At 38.2% G+C, this 21,677-nt stretch overlaps 1 protein-coding gene across 2 annotated transcripts; it reads right to left on the bottom strand.

Moving 5' to 3' along the window:
• Positions 1–355: 355 nt before the first annotated feature.
• Positions 356–19,677, bottom strand: LOC121385630 (acyl-CoA-binding domain-containing protein 5A-like). Of its 2 annotated transcripts, none has more exons than XM_041516383.1 (10): positions 19,610–19,677; positions 18,329–18,449; positions 16,345–16,417; positions 15,192–15,357; positions 13,220–13,396; positions 11,663–11,772; positions 8,904–9,303; positions 7,397–7,575; positions 5,414–5,526; positions 356–3,340 (listed from the first exon to the last, which is right to left on the bottom strand). In XM_041516383.1, the coding sequence occupies exons 1-10, from the start codon at positions 19,674–19,676 to the stop codon at positions 3,325–3,327; spliced, it is 1,422 nt and encodes a 473-aa protein (XP_041372317.1). In that variant the 5' UTR covers position 19,677; the 3' UTR covers positions 356–3,324. The 2 variants fall into 2 exon arrangements, with proteins under 2 accessions (XP_041372317.1, XP_041372318.1); XM_041516384.1 differs by having other exon boundaries at positions 5,414–5,523.
• Between the last annotated feature and the right edge of the window lie 2,000 nt (positions 19,678–21,677).

The raw sequence follows: 21,677 nt of genomic DNA, 5'->3' as shown, positions 1-21,677 counted from the left end.
AGGCCTATACCGTGAAACTCCTCTAAACCAAACAACCCATTGGAGCAAGTAAAAAGTCTGGTTTTAAGAGGTATCCAAAGAAAGAAAGAAAGAAAGAAATGTTTTATTTAACGACGCACTCAACACATTTTATTTACGGTTATATGGCGTCAGACATATGGTTAAGGACCACACAGATTTTGAGAGGAAACCCGCTGTTGCCACTACATGGGCTACTCTTCCGATTAGCAGCAAGGGATCTTTTATTTGTGCTTTCCACAGGCAGAATAGCACAAACCATGGCCTTTGCTGAACCAGTTATGGATCACTGGTCGGTGCAAGTGGTTTACACCTACCCATTGAGCCTTGCGGAGCACTCACTCAGGGTTTGGAGTCGGTCTCTGGATTAAAAATCCCATGCCTCGACTGGGATCTGAACCCAGTACCTACCAGCCTGTAAACCGATGGCCTGCTAAGAGGTGTCCAGTTTAGAGAGGTTATGTGGTGATATTTAAATAAGGACCATGAAAAAACATCTGGTTTTGATAGAAGTCTGGTTTACAGAGGGTCCAGTTTACAGAGGTCCAGTTTACAGAGGGTCCAGTTTAGAGGGTTTCACTGTATTTTAAAAAAATTTAGTTGGTGGGTATACCAAAAACAATTGCTCCCCCACCCCTACCCCAAATGATCAATTCTGGAACAGTCCCTTAGATCACAGTAAATGCAAAACACACGACTTAAATATACTCACAGGAAAAAGTTCTTGTTAATATATTGCACAAAGTATATTTTTTGACGGTAGTGAAGACAAAATACAATTGTATTCAAGAAATTGTGTACTGGTTATTCGTAAATATTATGAGATGATTTACACAGTTACGTCTTTGTTAAATTTCAACCATTTACAAACTTTGCAGTTGTATTGAGATCATTTTCTTTGAGGCACAGGAACTTTTTTCTGCGAGTATATATGTGTGTGTGTGTGTGTGTGTGTGTGTGTGTGTATATATCATTATTATTCTTAACAGAGTATCCAGTGCATACTAAGGTAATCACTAAAAATCACAATCTCACCTCACTATATTTACTAAATTATGCCAAATACAAACACACCCACAATTTTAATAAACTCACAATCTTGTCTTACCATAATATTATAACTTCATTTACTAATTCAAAATACAAACACAACTACACTTTTAATAAACTCACAATCTTATCTCACTATACGATAACTTCATTTACCGGTACTAATGCAAAATACAACCACAACAGTTACGCCACGCCTACTATGGTTTTAATAAATTCATGTGTTATTGCCATCACTGGTTATTGTCAGTTGCCTTAATACATTATACAAGTCTGTTGTCATGGTTTTATAGTACTGTGTAACACAAACCAGTCATAAAGTAGTCCATTTCTTGGTTTTAAAATGGAGAGTAATATTTTTTTCTATTTTACACGCGTCGAGTTTTCGAGGTGCATAATCTATTAAATCTTTATCGTGGGACCAAAGAATTAGGTCGAGAGATCAAGTTTATCGAGTGTTCGAAGTTTGAGTTTTCGAAGGCCATCATTACTAGTTTGTAAAGCAATTCGGCCGGGACTATCGCTTCAGGTCGACAGATCGAAATTTTCGAGGGATCAAAGGTGGAGATATGAAAGTTTGATTGTACCGGTATATATCGGCAACGAAAAATATATTTAAAACTCTTATTGCCAATGACACCCTCCATACACCCCCATCCCCCCGATTTTATATGACATAGTGATAATGATACAAATGATAAAAATAAAATATCTTTCTTTGAAAGACGATGATGGACAAGTACGTTTGTAATTGTTTGTTCATTAGGTATGAAGGAAAGGAATATTTATAATTGGACTATATTACATATTACAGAAACTGCTTTAATACTTGAGATGTCCAAGGATAAAATGCAAGTTGACCATAAATATAAATTACTGTAAATATACTACGTATTGCATCATGAAAGTATTGCGAGTGGTGAACAATAGCTAAAATTGTGTGTATCAAGTACTGCAACCTCTACTGGCGATGTATAGTACAAAAAAACACAGGCACGTTGTTTTAGTCTCAAACTAAAAGCTTATACCATGTGACAGCTCATACCATGTGCCGTTGTAATTAATTGAGAAGTTAATGTTCAGTCTTAAATGATCACATATCACTGTTTTCGCTCTGTGAATTTATTAATTCATTGACATGAATAACATTTTAAAGTTGGTGATTGGTAGATTGACAGTTATTAACTATACATTTATTGTCGATAATGAATTACAGCAATGTTTTTGATAGTACAGATATCTTTACCCAGGGCTTCTAGATTACGTTAGCCCCACTCTCATGACTAGTGATATTCAATGCTGGGCTAGTAAATAACTACTATCGCCTTGCCGGATTGCTAGTGAAAAAAAAGGTTGTCAAATTCTGCATTAAAGTTTATTTTGTAAATATGAATATCCTGCAACCCCCCCCCCCCCCCCCGTCCCCGTCTCAAATCTATGTTTTGTTAAGCTCCATCTCTTTCTTTAGGTGACATCGGATTATTCCGGTTAGTAAAATTGTATTTTTTTTAAAGTAGGGCTAGTGAATTTTTAATCATGGCTCGTACATTTTTCAAATCACCAATCCCATGGCTCGGTGGATTTTTATAACAATTCTAGAATCCCTGGTTTTTGCCTTTTATTTCTTTATATAAAACAACCACACTATTACGTAGAGAAAGTACTGTACTTAGTAGCCACTCGCAGTTTTCGCATTACTAGTTTCTCGCAAAACTTTCTAGATTTACAGTCTGTATTTCAAGCGATGACGCACAAAGCCCTTTGCACATGGTGCCAAAAAACACTCAAACTTAATGACGGCACCGACTGCAATTGCTGTCTGCAACTGCCGTCTGTAAAGCTCCTCAACAATGGTAAATTATATATACTTGAAGTATGTGGAGTATATTATCTGCTAGTGAGTGACATTTGCGCTTTTAAAATAGGTCTATATACATCAAAACAACCTTTCAGTCATGTTGATTTGCTGCAAAAGTCACTTTGAAAAAAACAACCTGCCATAAGCAGGCTCAAGATTGCCATTGGTGGGCCGTTTCATCTATGGCAATGTTTTAGAAATACTGACGTAGGCGACACATTCTTAAGATCGACCCTGCACTGGTATACACGTACAACCACTGATGTGGTAACCATCTTTTGTACTGACACAGGAACGAACAATTTATAATTTAGTAATACAATAACTGGCCAAGTGAAATCTCTACACTGTTGAAATGGTCTTCTGTCTTCTGTTAACAGTCAGTTATTGCAAATTCATTATCTGTGTGGAATTCTGGAAAAACGAAAAAAAAAGAAAAAAGTAATAAACAAAGCTCATTTTAACTCTTTCCATAAAATTCTCGACTTTAGTCAATACACGCAAAACTAATGTAAAAAATCATTCTCGATTGTAGTCAAGATGCGACAGGTCTTCCTAAACACAGTTGCCAAAATTCATGAGTTATCTATCATGTTTCTGTGAATGCTAGAATAACAGAATTTTTTTTTTTTGACTGGTGTTTGTGTTTAATTTGTTATTGCAAAACGGTCTAAATCTGTGTAAACATTATTGCTGACGTAACGTGCACATGGTATAAAATAATGCAAACGTTTCAATTTATGATTTATTTTGTTACACATTTTACCACCACCGTAGAAGACATTTCTCCACAAAGTTCTAACAAAGTTTTTTCACAACAGGAAGTCATGTCTTAACCAGAAATAATTCATTTTTTTGTCTTTTGTAATTTTGTCCCTCAAAATTGAAGTATTAAACATGGGTTTGATTTCTTGATATTTAAAAATATTTCTTTTAAAACAAGTTGAAGATTTTGAAAGGATATCATTGTTGAAAATAACTGATGATACAGACTTTGAAGAAGATGATGGTTGAGATTACTCCTGGTGAAAGTGAAAATAAACATGGTGAAAGCGCCATCAACGATGATCGTAGAGGTTTAAAAAAAAAAATTCTTCTGTAAATTTTATTTGGGTAACAGGGTTTCTGCCAGATAGTAAAATGGGTATGGCGCCATACACAAACTGTTTTGCTCTTATCATTACTGTATGATTTTCTTAACCCTAACCCTAAACTTAACCCATTTTCTCTCTTGGAGAGGCCCTCCATACCCTTTGATGCAGGCATGACAATGACACTTGATGAAATCAGCTTAAAGCTTTGTGAGCTGTGCACAAAGCGGACAGTACATGGCCAAAGGAAACGACCTAAATGGCTTTCAGATTGTCATGCCTGTTGATGACTGTGGTTGCATTCAATTCCATAGCGCCATACCCAAAATTTTCTTTCTGGCAGAAACACAGGGTAATTAAGACTCATTAAGATGTCCCCTAAAATATTAAACACGTCAAGATTGTGTTACATTAATGGTTTTATTTTTTACAATTTAAGGTTGAAAAATAAAGATTCAAAACGACAAATTTCAGGTTGGAAACTTGATTCAGTGATGACATTTTCTTATTATAAAGCTGGATGTACAAGTGTTAAAGTCAAGGTGAGGAAATGACCACATTTCTCTCTTCTGCAGAGTGTTAAGCTGCTATTCACAAAATCACAACATGCAAATTTAAAACTGAACTGGCAAATATATAGCTGAGTTGGCAAATAGATGGGAAATACCACATGGGTAGCTATTAGATACCACTTATCTTATAATGAGTTATTTCAAAATGTATCAACTAGATACAGCCAAGACTGGGCGAGACGTAGCCTAATGGTAAAGCGTTTGCTCGATGCGCGGTCGGTCTAGGATCGATCCCCATCGGTGGACCCATTGGGCTACTTTTCATTCCAGCCAATGCTCCACAACTGGTGTAACAAAGGCCGTGGTATGTACTATCCTGTCTATGGGATGTTGCATATAAAAGATCTCTTACTGCTAATCGAAAAGAGTAGCCCATGAAGTGGCGACAGCAGGTATCCTCTCTCAATATCTGTGTGGTCCTTCACCATATGTCTGACACCATATAACCGTCAATAAAATGTGTTGAGTGTGTCGTTAAATAAATCATTTCCTTCCAAAAGAAGACCATATCCACAGATGGTACATGATCTTAAATCTACATTTTGACAATAAATTTATATGCATCTTCTTTGGTTACAGGACAGTACATACCACCAGTCAAGGGTTATTCAGGGCTAGCTCTGGCACTTTGCGAATTTTAAAAACAATAGGCAAATATTATTTTAATTTGGCGAATAAATTTTATGTAATAATTTTTATTTTATTAGAAAATAACTGGGTTTTTGCAATTTTTAAGTTAAAATAGATGATTTGGCGAATTTTTCTGCTCACCCAGAGCTTGCCCTGGTTATTCACAATATCAGAATGTTTGATATACTACAAACCTTTTCTTTCTGAAGACCAAGCTGATTAAAAATTGAGCAATGAAAGGCCAGGCAATGATGAAGAAAACCGTTCTTGTAGATAACCCCTCAAATGGCCACCACGAAGGCTTCTGCTGAAAAAACAAATACAGAATGACATACAGTTAAAGTTTGTTTTGTTCAACGACACCACTAGAGCACATTAATTTATTCATCATCTATTGGATGTCAAATATTTGGTAATTTTGACACATGTAGTCTTACAGAAGATGTTTTATTTAACGACGCACATTTTATTTATGGTTATATGGCGTCGGATGCAGTCTTACAGAGGAATCCCTGCTACATTTTTTTTCCATCAGTAGCTTCCCACAAACAGGATAGCACATACCACGACCTTTGATATACCAGTCATGGTGCACTGGCTAGAGCAAGAAATAACACAATGGATCCACCAACGGGGATTGATTCTAGAACAACCACACATCAGGCGAGTCCCCTTACCACTAGGCTACATCCTGCCCTTCACATAATGGTCTACATACTGTCTGTTTTTTCTACGCTGCCAAATGACATCCAACAGCTGATGAATAATTAATCCCACAGACAGGGTAGCACATACCACAGCCTTTGATATGTCTGTAGTGGTACATTGGCTAGAATGAGAAATGACCCAATGGGTCCACCGATGGGGATCGATCCTATAATGAGCGCATCAGGCGAGCGCTTTACCACTGGACTATGTCCCACACTTCACATAATGATCTACATACAGTCTAATTTTTGTTCGCTGCCCACTGACATCCAATAGCCGATGATTAATTAATCCCACAGACAGGATAGCACATAGCACAGCCTTTGATATATACTAAAGTCCAAACCAAATTATTAACAACTACAATAAATTACTCTCCTACCTTTAATTAGCGTTACATTTCCCCCAGACACAAGTTGACTAAAAACCATTACAGTGACACAGATTCCACATATGAGACTGTAACGATGTCGCCAGTATCGACTTCACTGAGATAGCATAGGGCAAAATACATGCAGTTTTCTGCCGTCTGCCATTTAGGTTTTTTTTTTATGGAATACTCTTCAAGAGAGGTGAAAGCCTCCAAAGTATGTGACATAATTAATATAAAATTAATGATCTCTAGTGGTATCATTAAATAAAAATAAAAATAATAAAATTAATATGACATCATCATGTTTGCTTTTATATCATAACATGTTATGACGTTGTTAGATTAAGTCATATGCTTTCACCCCTCTTGAAGAATATTCCATAAAAAGTCAAAATGGCAGCCGGCATAAAATTACATGCTTTTTGCCCTATGCGATCTCAGCGAAGTCAATATAGGTGACATGGTTATCATCTAGTATGTGGAATCTGTGTCATTATAATGGTTTTTTCAAGATTCCTGTCTGGACAAAATGTGGGTAAAATCTAACGAAAAATAAAGGCAGGGGAGCAATTTTTCATAGTTTTGGTTCAGACTTTAGTCTTGGTGCATTGGCTAGAGTGAGAATTAACTCAATAGGTATCACCAACATGGATTGATTCTAGAACAAATGTACATCAAGAGAGTGCATTTACCACTAGGCTACGTCCCCACCCCCTGGGAATATTATTGGGAATGCAAAGTATACAGTAAAATAGATTTAAATACTGGTTAGAACGAGAAATAGCCCAATGGGTCCACAGACGGGGATCGATTCTATAATAACCGTGCATTAGGTGAGCCCTTTACCACTGGGATACAGGTAATCACTGATCTACATACTGTCTGTTTTTTCTCTGCTGCCAACTGACATCCAATAGCCGATGAACAATTAATCTCAAAGACAGGATAGCACATACCACAGCCTTTGATATACACCAGTCATAGTGCATTGGCTAGAATGAGAAATAACCCAATGGGTCCACTGACGGGGATCGATTCTAGAATGACCGTGCAACAAGTGAGCACTTTACCACACTTCACATAATGGTCTACATACTGTGTGTTTTTTCTTCTTCGCTGCCGATTCTAACGAGCTGAGTCTGGACACGACGGATTTCACGTCCTGCTGTAGTCGTGACAATGCCACACCGATCTGTTTGTTCACCCCTGTGTCGTGGTCAGCACCCCACCACTGACCTACGTCATCCGCGGTCGAAAACAAACCACGCCGACCACCTTTAAAACCAATAATGAAAAGAATATTTTTCAATATTAAAAATATCATAATAATAGTAATAATAACGATAATAATAATAGTAATAATAGTAAAGTCAGAATTACAAAATGTTTGACATCCAGTAGCCGCGGGCGGGATGTAGCCCAGTGGTACAGCGCTTGCTCAATGCGCGGTCGGTTTGAGATCGATCCCCGTCAGTGGACCCATTGGGTTATTTCTTGCTCCAGCCAGTGCACCACGACTGGTATATCAAAGGCAGTGGTATGTGCTATCCTGTCTATGGGATGGTGCATATAAAACATCCCTTGCTGCTAATCGAAAAGAGTAGCCCATGAGGTGGCGACAGCGGGTTTCCGTCCTTAATATCTATGTGGTCCTAAAACATATGTCCGACGTCATATAACCGTAAATAAAATGTGTTGAGTGTGTGGTTAAATAAAACATTCCTTCCTTCCAATAGCCGATGATTAATGAATCAATGTAATCTAGTGTTGTTGTTAAACAAAAGAAACTTGTAACACCAGCTGATAATGTAAATGCTGTTCTATTGTGCTGTATAAACCCAACTCATTACTCACATTATCAATTAAAGGCATACTGTCACGGACTTAAGGACCTTATTTCTCTAAAAATTGATAATAAATAAAAATTACATTAATTGCTGGAAACCAAATCTAGCTATTGTATCTCCGTAACTGAACCATGATGGAGTGAAATCCATGTCAACCCTCTTGGCAATTTTAGTTTTTAAATTATGGACCATACTTTTGTTCAGGTAATACTTTGTTGGACCATTAAATAGGTCAGTGGTCTGTTACAATATGCCTTTAATATATGCATACATGATAAATTATGATATTACAAGACACAAGGGGGGTATTCTTTTTATTATCCATTATCATCCTTTTCATTTATGATTCTATTTTACTTTATTCCTTAAGTCTCATTACCATCTAGTGTAAGTGTCGGGTACTCCGGTCCGAGTCGAGTTTGACCCTCGAGTACTCGAGTCCAATATGTTGGACTCGTGGAGGCCCTAGAACCACCTTGCTCACCCACCTTTTGCCATCATAGACCCACCTTGCCATCATGGACCCACATTGCCCACCACCACCCCTTTTGCTATCATGGACCCACCTTGCTCACCACCACCCCTTTTGCCATCATGGACCCACCTTGCTCACCACCACCCCTTTTGCCATCATGGACCCACCTTGCTCACCACCACCCCTTTTGCCATCATGGACCCACCTTGCTCACCACCACCCCTTTTGCCATCATGGACCCACCTTGCTCACCACCACCCCTTTTGCCATCATGGACCCACCTTGCAATGTGCTTGTTTCGCAATATGACCTGCTGCTCAGATCCATGGAGTCCGCAGAAATGTCCATCTGACTGGCAAGAGATGTGTTGGCGTGTTCGTGCAGCGACGTATTCACAAACAGACTGTCCGACAGAACCCGGCTGTTCAGCTCCGCCCTTCGACCAGTCAGAACTTCCAGTCCCTGGACTTTCTGCATTCTGTCTATGGATGAGAATTCTACACCGGTTCCCAGTCCGTGGATGTTCTCTAGTCTGTCGGATGATTTGTTTATGGGTGAGAATTCTCCCGGAGCCAGGTGGACTGTCTGCGTGTCGCTGAATCGTACGCGGTTCGTCGTCTTGTTGCCTATCGGGGTTGACGATTCCACGTTGTCGGACAAGACCTGCGGTTTCTTCGGTAGCTGGTATGAGTGAAAAAAAAGAGAACGAAGAACGTCAGGATAAACTGCTGGTTAGTTTTATGATATCAAACACTAAACAGGGCTCACCCTGTCAGGGATTTTTCCAGAGGGTAAAATGGATTAAAATTTGTACTCTAAAATATTTTGAGGGTACTGATGAGTACCCAATTTTTTTTTCGACATACAGTTGAAAAAGTTGTTTAACGTAGCCCTGCTGCTCGCCAAATTTGCTAATTGTGAATTTTAGGAACAATTGGCAAATTTTATTTAGATAATTTGGCGAAATGTTTTGCTCACCCAGAGCCCAACAAGGTCGTACCCTAGAATAAATTTCTGACTGAATCCATGCCCGTACATAGCCAATAGCTATTTTTTACACGATGTGGCTACAACATTTAGTCTTTGGCTAATAAAGGAGTCATTAACTTAGACACATTTTAATAATTTTCATATCTAAAAATTTGTTCCACTGTGACCCGTGACTAAACACACAGGCATTAAAGACTTCAAGGCAAGAACAAGGTCAGGCAATAAAGATTTGAAGAAAGTTAGTAAAAAAAACCCACAGGCATAAAAAATCTGAAATAAAAGACAAGCATTCTGGGAGTACGGTACTGCTAAAGCAATACATGTCCCCAACAAATTTCCATATATCCTAACTTCAAGGGCCATAACTCTGTAAAAATTGGGTAAATCACCATAAAAAAAAGTCAAACTTGATCTGTAACAATTTTTGTTCAAGGGCCATAACTTTAATAATAATAATAGAATAGACGCTTAAAGACACCCCAGCACAAAAAATACATCGGCTATGGGTTCATAACTCCATCATACATGGGTAAATTGCAACAAAAGTCAAACTTGATCTGTAACAGTATATGAAATTTCCAACTCAATATCTTGAGGCATTGCGTGAACAAAAGTCCAGAATTGTTTTGTTTTCCAAGTTCAAGGGCCATAACTCTGTCAAGAATTGATAAATTGCCATGCAAGACAAACCTGATCTGTAACAGTATATGATAAAGCTATACACAAAATTGCACCTCAGTAAAAGTTAACCAAAGAGAGTTGGACAACAGACGTAGCTAGTCAGAGAGAACAAGTATGGGATGAGGCGAACTTTATTAGCTACAAAGTCTGTTGAGCAACCATCAATTTTTGTAAAATGTGAATCTTTTCTAAATATAACCGGCCTCGGTGGCGTCGTGGCAGGCCATCGGTCTACAGGCTGGTAGGTACTGGGTTCGGATCCCAGTCGAGGCATGGAATTTTTAATCCAGATACCGACTCCAAACCCTGAGTGAGTGCTCCACTAGGCTCAATGGGTAGGTGTAAACCACTTGCACCGACCAGTGATCCATAACTGGTTCAACAAAGGCCATGGTTTGTGCTCTCCTGCCTGTGGGAAGCGCAAATAAAAGATCCCTTGCTGCCTGTCGTAAAAGAGTAGCCTATATGGCGACAGCGGGTTTCCTCTAAAAAAATCTGTGTGGTCCTTAACCACATGTCTGACGCCATATAACCGTAAATAAAATGTGTTGAGTGCGTCGTTAAATAAAAGACTTTTTTTTCAAAATAATTAATGTAATATTTTTTAATAATTGCAGATGTACAGTAAAATTACACAACATAAAACCTTGGATATTAAGTGATACATTTTTAGAAAGATTATAGTAAGAGATAGGCTGTTTAACATTTGTCAAAGTACATGGAATGCAGCGTTGAATTTCAAAAGGTTTCAAACCTACATAACCACTTACTATGGGCACTTATGGACTGTTCTGTTTTTATTACGTACCCTCAAATTATTTTCTGGCAGAAAGGCTGCATCATGATTGTTGTCTTGAGATCTCAACATCTGTGATTACCTGTATCCCGGTGATTACCCGTCTCCCCGGTGATTACCCGTGTCCCCGGTGATTACCTGTATCCCGGTGATTACCGGTGTCCCCGTTGATTACCTGTGTCCCCGGTGATTACCTGTGTCCCCAGTGATTACCTGTATCCCCAGTGATTACCTGTATCCCCAGTGAATACCTGTGTCCCCGTTGATTACCTGTATCCCCAGTGATTACCTGTGTCCCCGTTGATTACCTGTATCCCCAGTGATTACCTGTGTCCCCGTTGATTACCTGTATCCCCAGTGATTACCTGTGTCCCCGTTGATTACCTGTATGTATCCCCAGTGATTACCTGTATGTATCCCCAGTGATTACCTGTATGTATCCCCAGTGATTACCTGTATGTATCCCCAGTGATTACCTGTATGTATCCCCAGTGATTACCTGTATCCCCAGTGATTACCTGTATCCCGGTGATTACCTGTATCCCAGTGATTACCCGTATCCCCGGTGATTACCTGTATAGGCTCGTCTGATGTATCACAGAAATCCTCACTCTCCGTCTCACTCTCACTCGCCGATAAATCTTTCTCCTTCTTCGTCTGAGACTGGCCATCTTTGTTTGAACCTTAGCAAAACACACAAAGACTGTTTTAATTTTGTTTACATTTAGTTTTCAAAATTTTGATTAACTATATTCAACTGAAAATTGATTAGCAATTACCGTTTAAGGTTTTAAAATTGTGTAGCGATCTCTAAAACTTGCGTAGTGAATCGCAATATGATACTAAACAAAATGTTCCCTGTATTGGCTGTCAAAATTTTTACAATTTTAACATAGAATCTTAGAGAGGAAACCTGCTACACTTTTCCATTAGTAGCAAGGGATTTTTGATAGACAGGATGGTACATACCACAGCCATTTTACATACCAGGTGCACTGGTTGGAATGAGAATACTGTAGCCATCAACTCTGGCAACTGGCAATGCTGTGCAGATTGCTCCAGTGTTTCCAATTTTCTGCATCAATTATTTTGCTGTAGAACTATCAGTTGGGTTTTTTCTCACTTTTCTTAATTATATATATTTTTTAATTATATGTTTTATGTTGCTATAATATCACCGTTTTAGATTTTGCTAAATTTTAAGATTTAGAGAATACTCAACGAGCTACTTGGCAATACCATCTGTTTTGTTTGTGTAACTTTTTGTGGCTTTCATCAAACAAGACATACCCATCAGCATTTGTAACTCGATCGCAGTATTGTCTAGTAACAAGTCGAATATTCTATTTATTACCCATTATCAATCTTTATCATTTTATGGAAGATTTTCAAATGATACTGTTAATGAAAACAAGTTTGTAAGTTGAGAACAGGACACAACGTTGCGTCATAGCTGTGATGTATGTATTGCTGATGATGCAAGTTAGTTGTTGAAATGAATGTCACAATGGAAACTATTCTTACACTTAATTAACTGAAATTATCAGGTATAAGAAACAGTTATGATGTTGAAACGTATCTAGGGTAAAAAAACCCACGTTTTTTCTTCCCCCACTTCTCTCTGCCCATGTGGGTAATAAATATACAGAACTTGACATACGTTGTTTTATGATTCCTATTTATTGCACAACTTTATTTTGCACAAGAATATATACCACGAGACTGCGTTCTTTTGTAAAATAAACTCATGCAATAAATAAGAAGCGAAAACAACATATGTCAAGTTCTGTACTTATTACATACCTTCTTTTATGTTTTACGAAAACTGGTTTTAATTTAACGTCATAAATCTATGATCAAAACTCCTTTCATGGATTTACTTGAATCATACTCTGCGGCAGCCTTGTGATGTGACATAATTTGAAAATCATATATGACATCAGTAAACAAAAGGCGCTAACTGCAGTAAAAATAAAAAGAGAATGCCCCATTTAAAAGTTCCGGTCCTGATTGCACATATGTGCGATACAAAATAAATTTACCACACGGTCTCAAAATGTCTTTATAACTATAGTAAGATTGAATAGGTATGTAATAAATATTAATATTAACTAGTATTAATATCCGTACCAGTTTCTGTGTGCTGCAGTTCATCATCATCCTTGACTAAATGTTGTTCGTCGGAATCTGTGTCGTCATCGTTATCATCATCATCATCATGGATGACATCGCCATTTACCATTCCGTTTTCCTGCAGATGTTTTTCAATCAGCACTGAGTGACTCAGACTAGTGTCGACAAAGAAATCTGATAAACAAAGTAGAGAAGAGTTCAAGATAGATGTTTAAACAATACCGGAAGGAAGGAAATGTTTTATTTAACGACGCACTCAACACATTTTATTTACGGTTATATGGTGTTAGACATATGATTAAGGACCACACAGATATTGAGAGAGGAAACCCACTGTCGCCACTTCACAGAATAATTCGGATTATTTTCAAATCACTGGCATGATTCTGCATGTAAGGTTTTGATTGGTGGACATGAGCTACAAATGGCTGCTGTTAGATCCACATGTAATAGTGGAGCTAATTTTAATTAGATTTGAAGGTGGAGGACATGATATTCATATTTACCAAAATAGACTTAAATGCAGCAGTTGACAACTAGTAATAGTTATTTACTAGCCCATCATTGAATATCACTGGCCATGGCAGTGGGACTACCATAATCTAGAAGCCCCGCCTTTGTTACACTAGTTGTGGACCACTGGCTGGAACGAGAAATAGCCCTATGGAACCAGCCCCCCCCCCCACCCGTGATCACTTCTGGAATTGCCCTTAGTAGTTGATGTGTTTATAGTCCGTGCCATATGGAAACACCTTTTTGTCGTTCTATGAAATTTACAACAAGATATTTATTTGTGTAAATCAACAACAAACATGTACGTGTGTTTTGGCAGTGTGAAATCATACATACTTGTAATAGATCCCACCAACAGAGGTGTAAGAAAATGATTTTGTATGTTTTAGTGAAGGATTAATAACTAATATCTTGACTCCAGGATATTCCTGGGGAGACATGATTACAGGTAATACATGATAATGGTCTTCCGAATAAGGCAGATACCCCAAAATAGAAAAATTCTGTATCAAGCCCTGTTAAACCCTGACAATACCATAGATGAGAATGACCCATCCCAAAAAATGTTGAAAATTACAGTGGCTTATTTGGAAAAAATCGTTAAAAGGACATAATGTTTAGCAGGTTATAAAATAATAATGCAAAACAGTCACGACTCATAGGGACGTACAGAGACATGCACCCTCGGAAAGACGAGCATCCGAGAAAAATTAAAAAAAAAAATCCCAATTATCAGTTTAAATGATTTTAAAGTTTTTGGTTGTTTTGGGGTTTTTTTTAATTTTGTAAGTGTTTTGTTGACTTTGGTTATTAAAAAGCTGTCATAATATGTCCACCTTAAAGAATATGTGGATTTTGCAACAAATACCGAATTATGATGTATGTTTGATTATTAATCATTTAATAAAAATGTGTACCAGGAAAAACAAAGTGTTCTACTATTCTTTTTTGTTCATTTTATGTCAAGTCTTCGGCTGTAGGCTATGGCTAAATATTACATAAAAAAAAAAAATCAGAAGTATATTTCGTCCTTTGTATTAATCAATATTATATTAAAATAATGCAGACGTAACAGTGGCTGCCGTAGTGGAAATTTGCCACCAAATTCGCTGCTGTCACTTGTTTGTCTGGCAGGAATTATTAGCCGGTTATGTGACGGCACATCGACCGGCATACGTTGCTTTTGTTCAAACAAGTACGCACATTTAGATCAAAAAGGACAAATGGTGATGAAGATAACATAATATGGATAACATAACCGCGGCCATGTTGGAATCGCCGAAATGGCGGTTGGTATAAAACCCGGATCACTGGGTAAATATAAAATCAGGATTGCTGGGTTGGTATAACACCCCGACTTCTGGGGTGAAATGTAGCAAATTTTCACAAAATCTGGTAGCGCAAAAATCTGGAATTCTGGATAAATATGGATGATTCTCATCTATGCAATACAGACCTGTACCATCTATCTGTGTAAGATGATCTTCGGGGGATGTTTTTGACTTCAGTGGACTCGCTTTGTCACTTGTAAATGGCATCCGCTCATCAACCATCTCGTAAAACTCACCTAGAGTGCCCATAAAGTCTGCTACCATTTGCGTCTGTGGCATCGTTTCAATAATCTGAAAGATAAAATAAATAAAAAAATAACAAGAATTAAGAGAGTACTAATAAAGCAATATTACGTGTCCCCTACCAGGCCTCACAAATGTCCCAAGTTCAAGGGCCATAACTCTATTACATATGCATAAATTCCGCTTATGACAGAGTAATGGGTCTTGAATAAATTCCCATCAAGTCAAACTTGATCTGGCCATAAAAGATAAAATCTATAGTCTCCTCCTGTTGGACTGGAAGTGGACTGACAATAAAAAAAGAACCCATAATAATAATGATTTTATTTTTAGATATACAGTAGAATCTCATTTGGTTGAACTCGAAAGGGTCGAATATACCGCCACACTCAAACCAAACACGAAGTCCTGAATTTAACATACACGATATTGACCGAATGATTAGGTTGAACTAGCAGATGGGTCGAACACTTTCTCGAGGCCCGACGGGGTTCGAACCAAGGGGATTCAACTGTATATTTAAAAAAAAAAAAAAAAAAAAAAAAAAAAAAAAAACATAAAATAATCAAGAAACAAACACAAACCTTCACAAGGTTTACAGTACATATATAAGTACAAGAGTTCTACAAAATCATGGAGAATATACAAAAAAAAAAAAAAAGGAAATGATCCCCCCCACCCCCACCCAGGGAGTCTCTGAATTTGGCAGAATATAAAACTTTATATAAATAAACTTCAAAGTCGAACTCCTGTCGGTGAATAGCCCATTGGGCTATTTCTCGTTCCAGCCAGTACACCACGATTGGTATATCAAAAGCTGTGGTATGTGCTATCCTGTCTTTGGGATGGTGCATATAAAAGATCCCTTGCTACTAATGAAAAAATGTAGCGGGTTTCCTCTCTAAGATTATATGTCAGAATTACCAAATGCTTGACAGCCAATAGCCGATGATTAATAAATCAATGTGCTCTAGTGGTGTCGGTAAACAAAACAAACTTCGAACTTTTAGTAGAGTCGTAATTAGAGAGGAATACCTGTTTTAACTCCTCCACATAGTTCAACATGGCGTTGTCTTTCGACATGTCACCCAGATCATGCCATGCTTTCCTGAAATAAATATATAAAAAAATAAAAAGCAGATAAAACACACAATAACTACCAGTATCTGATGCACATTATTTTTTGTTCCAGCCAGTGCACCACGACTGGTATATCAAAGGTCATGGTATGTGCTGTCCTGTCTGTGGGATGGTGCATATAAAAGATTCCTTGCTACTAATGGAAAAATGTAGTGGGTTTCCTCCCTGAGACTATGTGTCAAAATTACCAAATGTTAAACAGTTTGACATACATTAGCTGATGATTAATAAATCAATGTGCTCTGTTGGTGTCGTTAAACAAAACAAACTTTAATTTTAACTGATACACATATATACTTTTGAATAGGAGACTAACACATCTATAAACGGGTTTTTCCGACTGTCGCCCAGCAGTTTATGACGTTGTTGATAGATGGCGTAACTGTGCGGCCGTCATTAAGGGAGTGAAATTCATGCAACAACAACATGCGACGGCATTGCATCTGGGTGCAATTTCAGTATTTATGACTTTCTTGGAACGTATTGTAAAAGCAAAACCGGTCTCTCGGATAATTCAACCTCATTTAAAGATTGTATATTCATATCAATGTCGATGGAAATCTGTGAACGATTAAAAACATAAATAATAAAGCACCTATACATGCAAATACAAAAGCACAGAGAATAAATTAAACATGCACAAGTAAATAAGTTTGATGGTTATTAAGTAAAACTTTACTGAATCCATCCTAAAATATAGAAAATATTCCAGTTATGTACATTTGTAGAAATGTGGTTTACCATTTTAAAAAAGAAAGGCTGACCTTAGATCTAGATGTCAACGTTTAGCTGTTATTATTAGCTCTGGGATATTCCAGATGTGATCACATATGGGGTTGACGTGGGACGCAGTCCACACTTCCAAATATTGCTCTCTTATTTTTAATGCTTTTGTATTCACGTGTATATACATGCTTTATTATTTACTTTTTAATTATTAACACACTTCCACCAACTTTGATATCAATCTATAATCTTTAAATTCGGTTGAATTATCTGACATACTAGTTTTGCTTTCAGAAAATGTACTAAGAAGGTAATAAATACTGAAAATGCACCCAGATGCAATGCCTTCAAATGCTATTATTGTGTAAGTTTCACTCCCTTAATGGTGGACCGATCACGTGATTCTTAACATGGCCGCCCACAGTACTTTGACGTCACTGGCCAATATACCCGTCTATAGATGAGAATAATTAGTATTCAGCAAAATAATCCCACCCAAATTAACCGGCCTCGGTGGCGTCGTGGTTAGGCCATCAGTCTACAGGCTGGTAGGTACTGGGTTCGGATCCCAGTCAAGACATGGGATTTTTAATCCAGATACCGACTCCAAACCCTGAGTGAGTGCTCCGCAAGGCCCACTTGCACAGACCTGTGATCCATAACTGGATCAACAAAGGCCATGGTTTGTGCTATCCTGCCTGTGGGAAGCGCAAATAAAAGATCCCTTGCTGCTAATCGGAAAGAGTAGTCCATGTAGTGGCGACAGCGGGTTTCCTCTCAAAATCTGTGTGGTCCGTAACCATATGTCTGACGCCATATATAACCATAAATAAAATGTGTTGATTGCGTCGTTAAATAAAACATTTCTTTCTTTCTTACCCAAATTAAGTACAAACATACTGACCTAAAAGCATTTCACTTAAGAAAACCCCCTGAAATATTGAGCTTTAATTCCACAATAATAATTTGAAATGTGTTTCCGAATTTCTACAACCGTCATCAACTTTTAATAATATTAAGTTACTGTGCTACTATTTACAAAAGACAAATATGTGCTCAGAACAGACAAAAAACCCTGTTGTGCCAAAATTAGTGAGATCTAAACTAAAGGCCTGTAAATCAAAATGCTGTAATTGTATGTAGCTCAACAAACCATTTTGCTTTGCCGATTACGTCCCAGAAGCCAGGCTGAGGAATGTTACATGGACCTTCAACAGCTTGCTTGTAGTACGAGTAAAAACTTAGCATCATCTCGTGAGATGGCTGGAAGGAACCTGAAAATAACACACCAAGTTTTTCACAGAAATTAAAACAGTCAGAGATACAAGATATAGTTGTATAATATCTGCCCGGTCCCCTCCCTTATTATTTTTAGTTAGGGTTAGGGTAGCCCAAGTACTCTGACTGTAAGAGAGCTAGATGGACATTTGGACATAAATACGCTCTCATTACAGTCAGAGACCAAGCTATGTATTTTTTTGGCAATTCCCGACAACCAAAAAGTTGGCAAAGATTTCCGCTCTAATATCACAACAATCCTATGTTTGACGTTAAATAGTTTTTACATCGATCATTTTAGAGTTAATTGATTTTTAAAAATCCACATATTAATCACTAATACACACACTACAGAAAGAAACCCGACAGCACCCACATTCCACTAAGCTTCGTGACACTCCGTCGCAAGAATTACAAAGCTTGGTGACCTATTTCGTGACATAGATCACGTGATCGCCCACTGGGCGATTCCGCCTAGTAGACGGAATGGCTGAGTGGGTGATCATGTGACGCAACATCACAATATAGGTTGGTGAACTTAGAATTCTGCTGCCTGGAGTTTGCCGAAGCTTAGCTGAATATGGGTGCTATCGGGTTTCTTTCTGTAGTGTGTGTATTACTGATTAATATGTGGCATCCCTGCAAGTGTTTCGTTCTTGTGGCCATCTGTGCCATACACTTGCCGTTTCCAATCAGCAGCAAGATTTCCGAACGTTCCAGCATTCAGTTCATTCAGGCTTAGGTATAGGATTACGGTTAGAGTTAGTGATAGTATTAACATGCATGCTGGAACGTATCACTGTATAAATACAATTATACACTGAATCCCTGATTTTATATTTAAATTTATAAGTTTAAACTTAATACTTTCAGCAATTTTAGAGAAAAGTCGGCTGACTTTTATGATTTACCCAGTTAATAATAATGCTTGTATATATCTAAACTAAGGCGAAAATCTAAAATGTAAACACCATGGTGCTCATCTTATCTCCGAGATTAATAAACCTATTTTATCGTGAACTTTGAACCAGCCAGTCTTGTATTCACAATTTTCAGACGTAGATTCATTCAATAAAACATAATTGCAGTTTATCTTTCATAACATAGTATACTAGTAACTGTGATCCTCTGTTAATTATAAAACAAAAAATCTTACCATTTTTAGGAAGACTTTTTATTACTTTTACAGCGCAATCAAATTTCTGTTGTGCATTGACAGCCATGTTGTTTGATTTTGTCACGTGATAAGGCCACTTCCGGTTAGTAAAAGTAGACAGATAACGCGTAGCACAACATCGTCAACTGTCTATTATTTACAAGGTCTCACTACACGGAATGTTTCGGCTATTGTCATTAAAGTAAATTAATATTAGTTTCATAATACTACATTAAGATCTTTATTGATGCACTCCAGGGCCGTGCCCTGATCAAAATCCGGGGGGGGGGGGGGGGGCACTATGTTTTATAAACAAATGAAACACTATACAAATTAAACCCTGAGATGTGTATGCTATTTTCTGGAGTAAAAAAAAAAAAGAAGAAAAAAAGTGAGTGTCAGGGGGGCAACTGCCCCCAGAGGATTCGGCCCTGCACTCAACATATTTTAATTACGGCTATGTTACGTCGGACCTATTATTAAAGACCACAAATATAATGAGACAGAAAACCCGTTTCCGCCATGCAATGAGCTACTATTTCCGATTAGCAGCAAGGGATCTTTTATATGCATTATCTCTCAGGCAGGATATGTTCAGTCTATGACAACATACTAGACAGACAAGAACAAACTTTAATCTTCCGTCTTCGCACTGGACATTGTGGCCTAAAGAAGCACCTAAAAAGGATACGACTTGCAAAGATGGCCCAATGTGAATGTGGTGCTGAAGAGCAAACACCGGAACACGTTCTACAAACCTACCCGCACCTAGAAAAAAGTCCGACAGAAAGTTTGGAAGGAAGACACGTCCCTCAACATCAAACTCTGGGGACCTGTCGACGACCTCCGGGAGACGGCAAACTTCATAGCCACATCCGGATTACTGATATGACGGCCGTAAAAAGATTGAACGCAGAAGAAGAAAGAAAGAAATCTTTTATTTAACGACGCACTCAACACATTTTATTTACGGTTATATGGCGTCAGACATATGGTTAAGGACCATACAGATTTGGAGAGGAAACCCGCTGTCTCCACATAGGCTACTCTTTTACAACAGGCAGCAAGGGATCTTTTATTTGCGCTTCCCACAGGCAGGATAGCACAAACCATGGCCTTTGTTGAACCAGTTATGGATCACTGGTCAGTGCAAGTGGTTTACACATACCCATTAAGCCTTGCGGAGCACTCACTCAGGGTTTGGAGTCGGTATCTGGATTAGAAATCTCATGCCTCGACTGGGATCCGAACCCAGTACCTACCAGCCTGTAGACCGATGGCTAACCACGACGCCACCGAGGCCGGTCTAGAAGAAGAAGAAGTATGACAACATGTAAATTAATAGTTAGTTTTTCATACCAGGCTTATTGTGAAGGCTTATAGGGGAGGAATTTAACTCAGTCGACTGAGGGCTCACCCGAGGAGCTTGCGTATTGAACAACCTCAACTGACTGTTTTTTTTCTCGTTCCAACCAGTGCACCACAATTGGTCAAAGGCCGTGGTATGTGCTTTCCTATCTGTTGGAAAGTGCATATAAAAGATCCCTTGCTACTAATGGAAAAATGTAGCGGGTTTCCTCTCTGAGACTATATGTCAGAGTTACCAAATGTTTGACATCCAATAACCGATGATTAATTAATCAATGTGCTCTAGTCGTGTTGTGAAATAAAACAAACTTTATTTAACTTTATTGTGAAGAGCTTATTGCAAAGAGCTTATTACGAAGCTTTATTTTGAAGACTTATTGTGAAGAGCTTATTGCGAAGGTTTATTTTGAAAGCTTATTGTGAAGAGATTAGGCCTACTGTAAAGAGCAAATGTAGCTGTAGATGGGCACACTGTAGAGGAGCTAACAGCCTCAGCAGGGCCGTACCCTGATCAAAATCCGGGGGGGGGGGGGGGGGGGAAGGGGGCACTACTTTTAACAAATGAAATACTACACAAATTAAACCCTGAGATGTGTATGCTATTTTCTGGAGTAAAAAAGTGAGATTCTCAGGGAAGGGGGGGGGGGGCAACTACCTCCCCTACGGCCCTGCTCAGTCCATGAAAGCTCAAACTGCTTGT

The sequence above is a fragment of the Gigantopelta aegis genome, chromosome 11 (assembly GCF_016097555.1).
Source record: "Gigantopelta aegis isolate Gae_Host chromosome 11, Gae_host_genome, whole genome shotgun sequence".
In the NCBI taxonomy this organism is placed as follows: Eukaryota; Metazoa; Mollusca; class Gastropoda; order Neomphalida; family Peltospiridae; genus Gigantopelta; species Gigantopelta aegis.
This window is presented reverse-complemented; position numbering and strand designations above follow the sequence as displayed.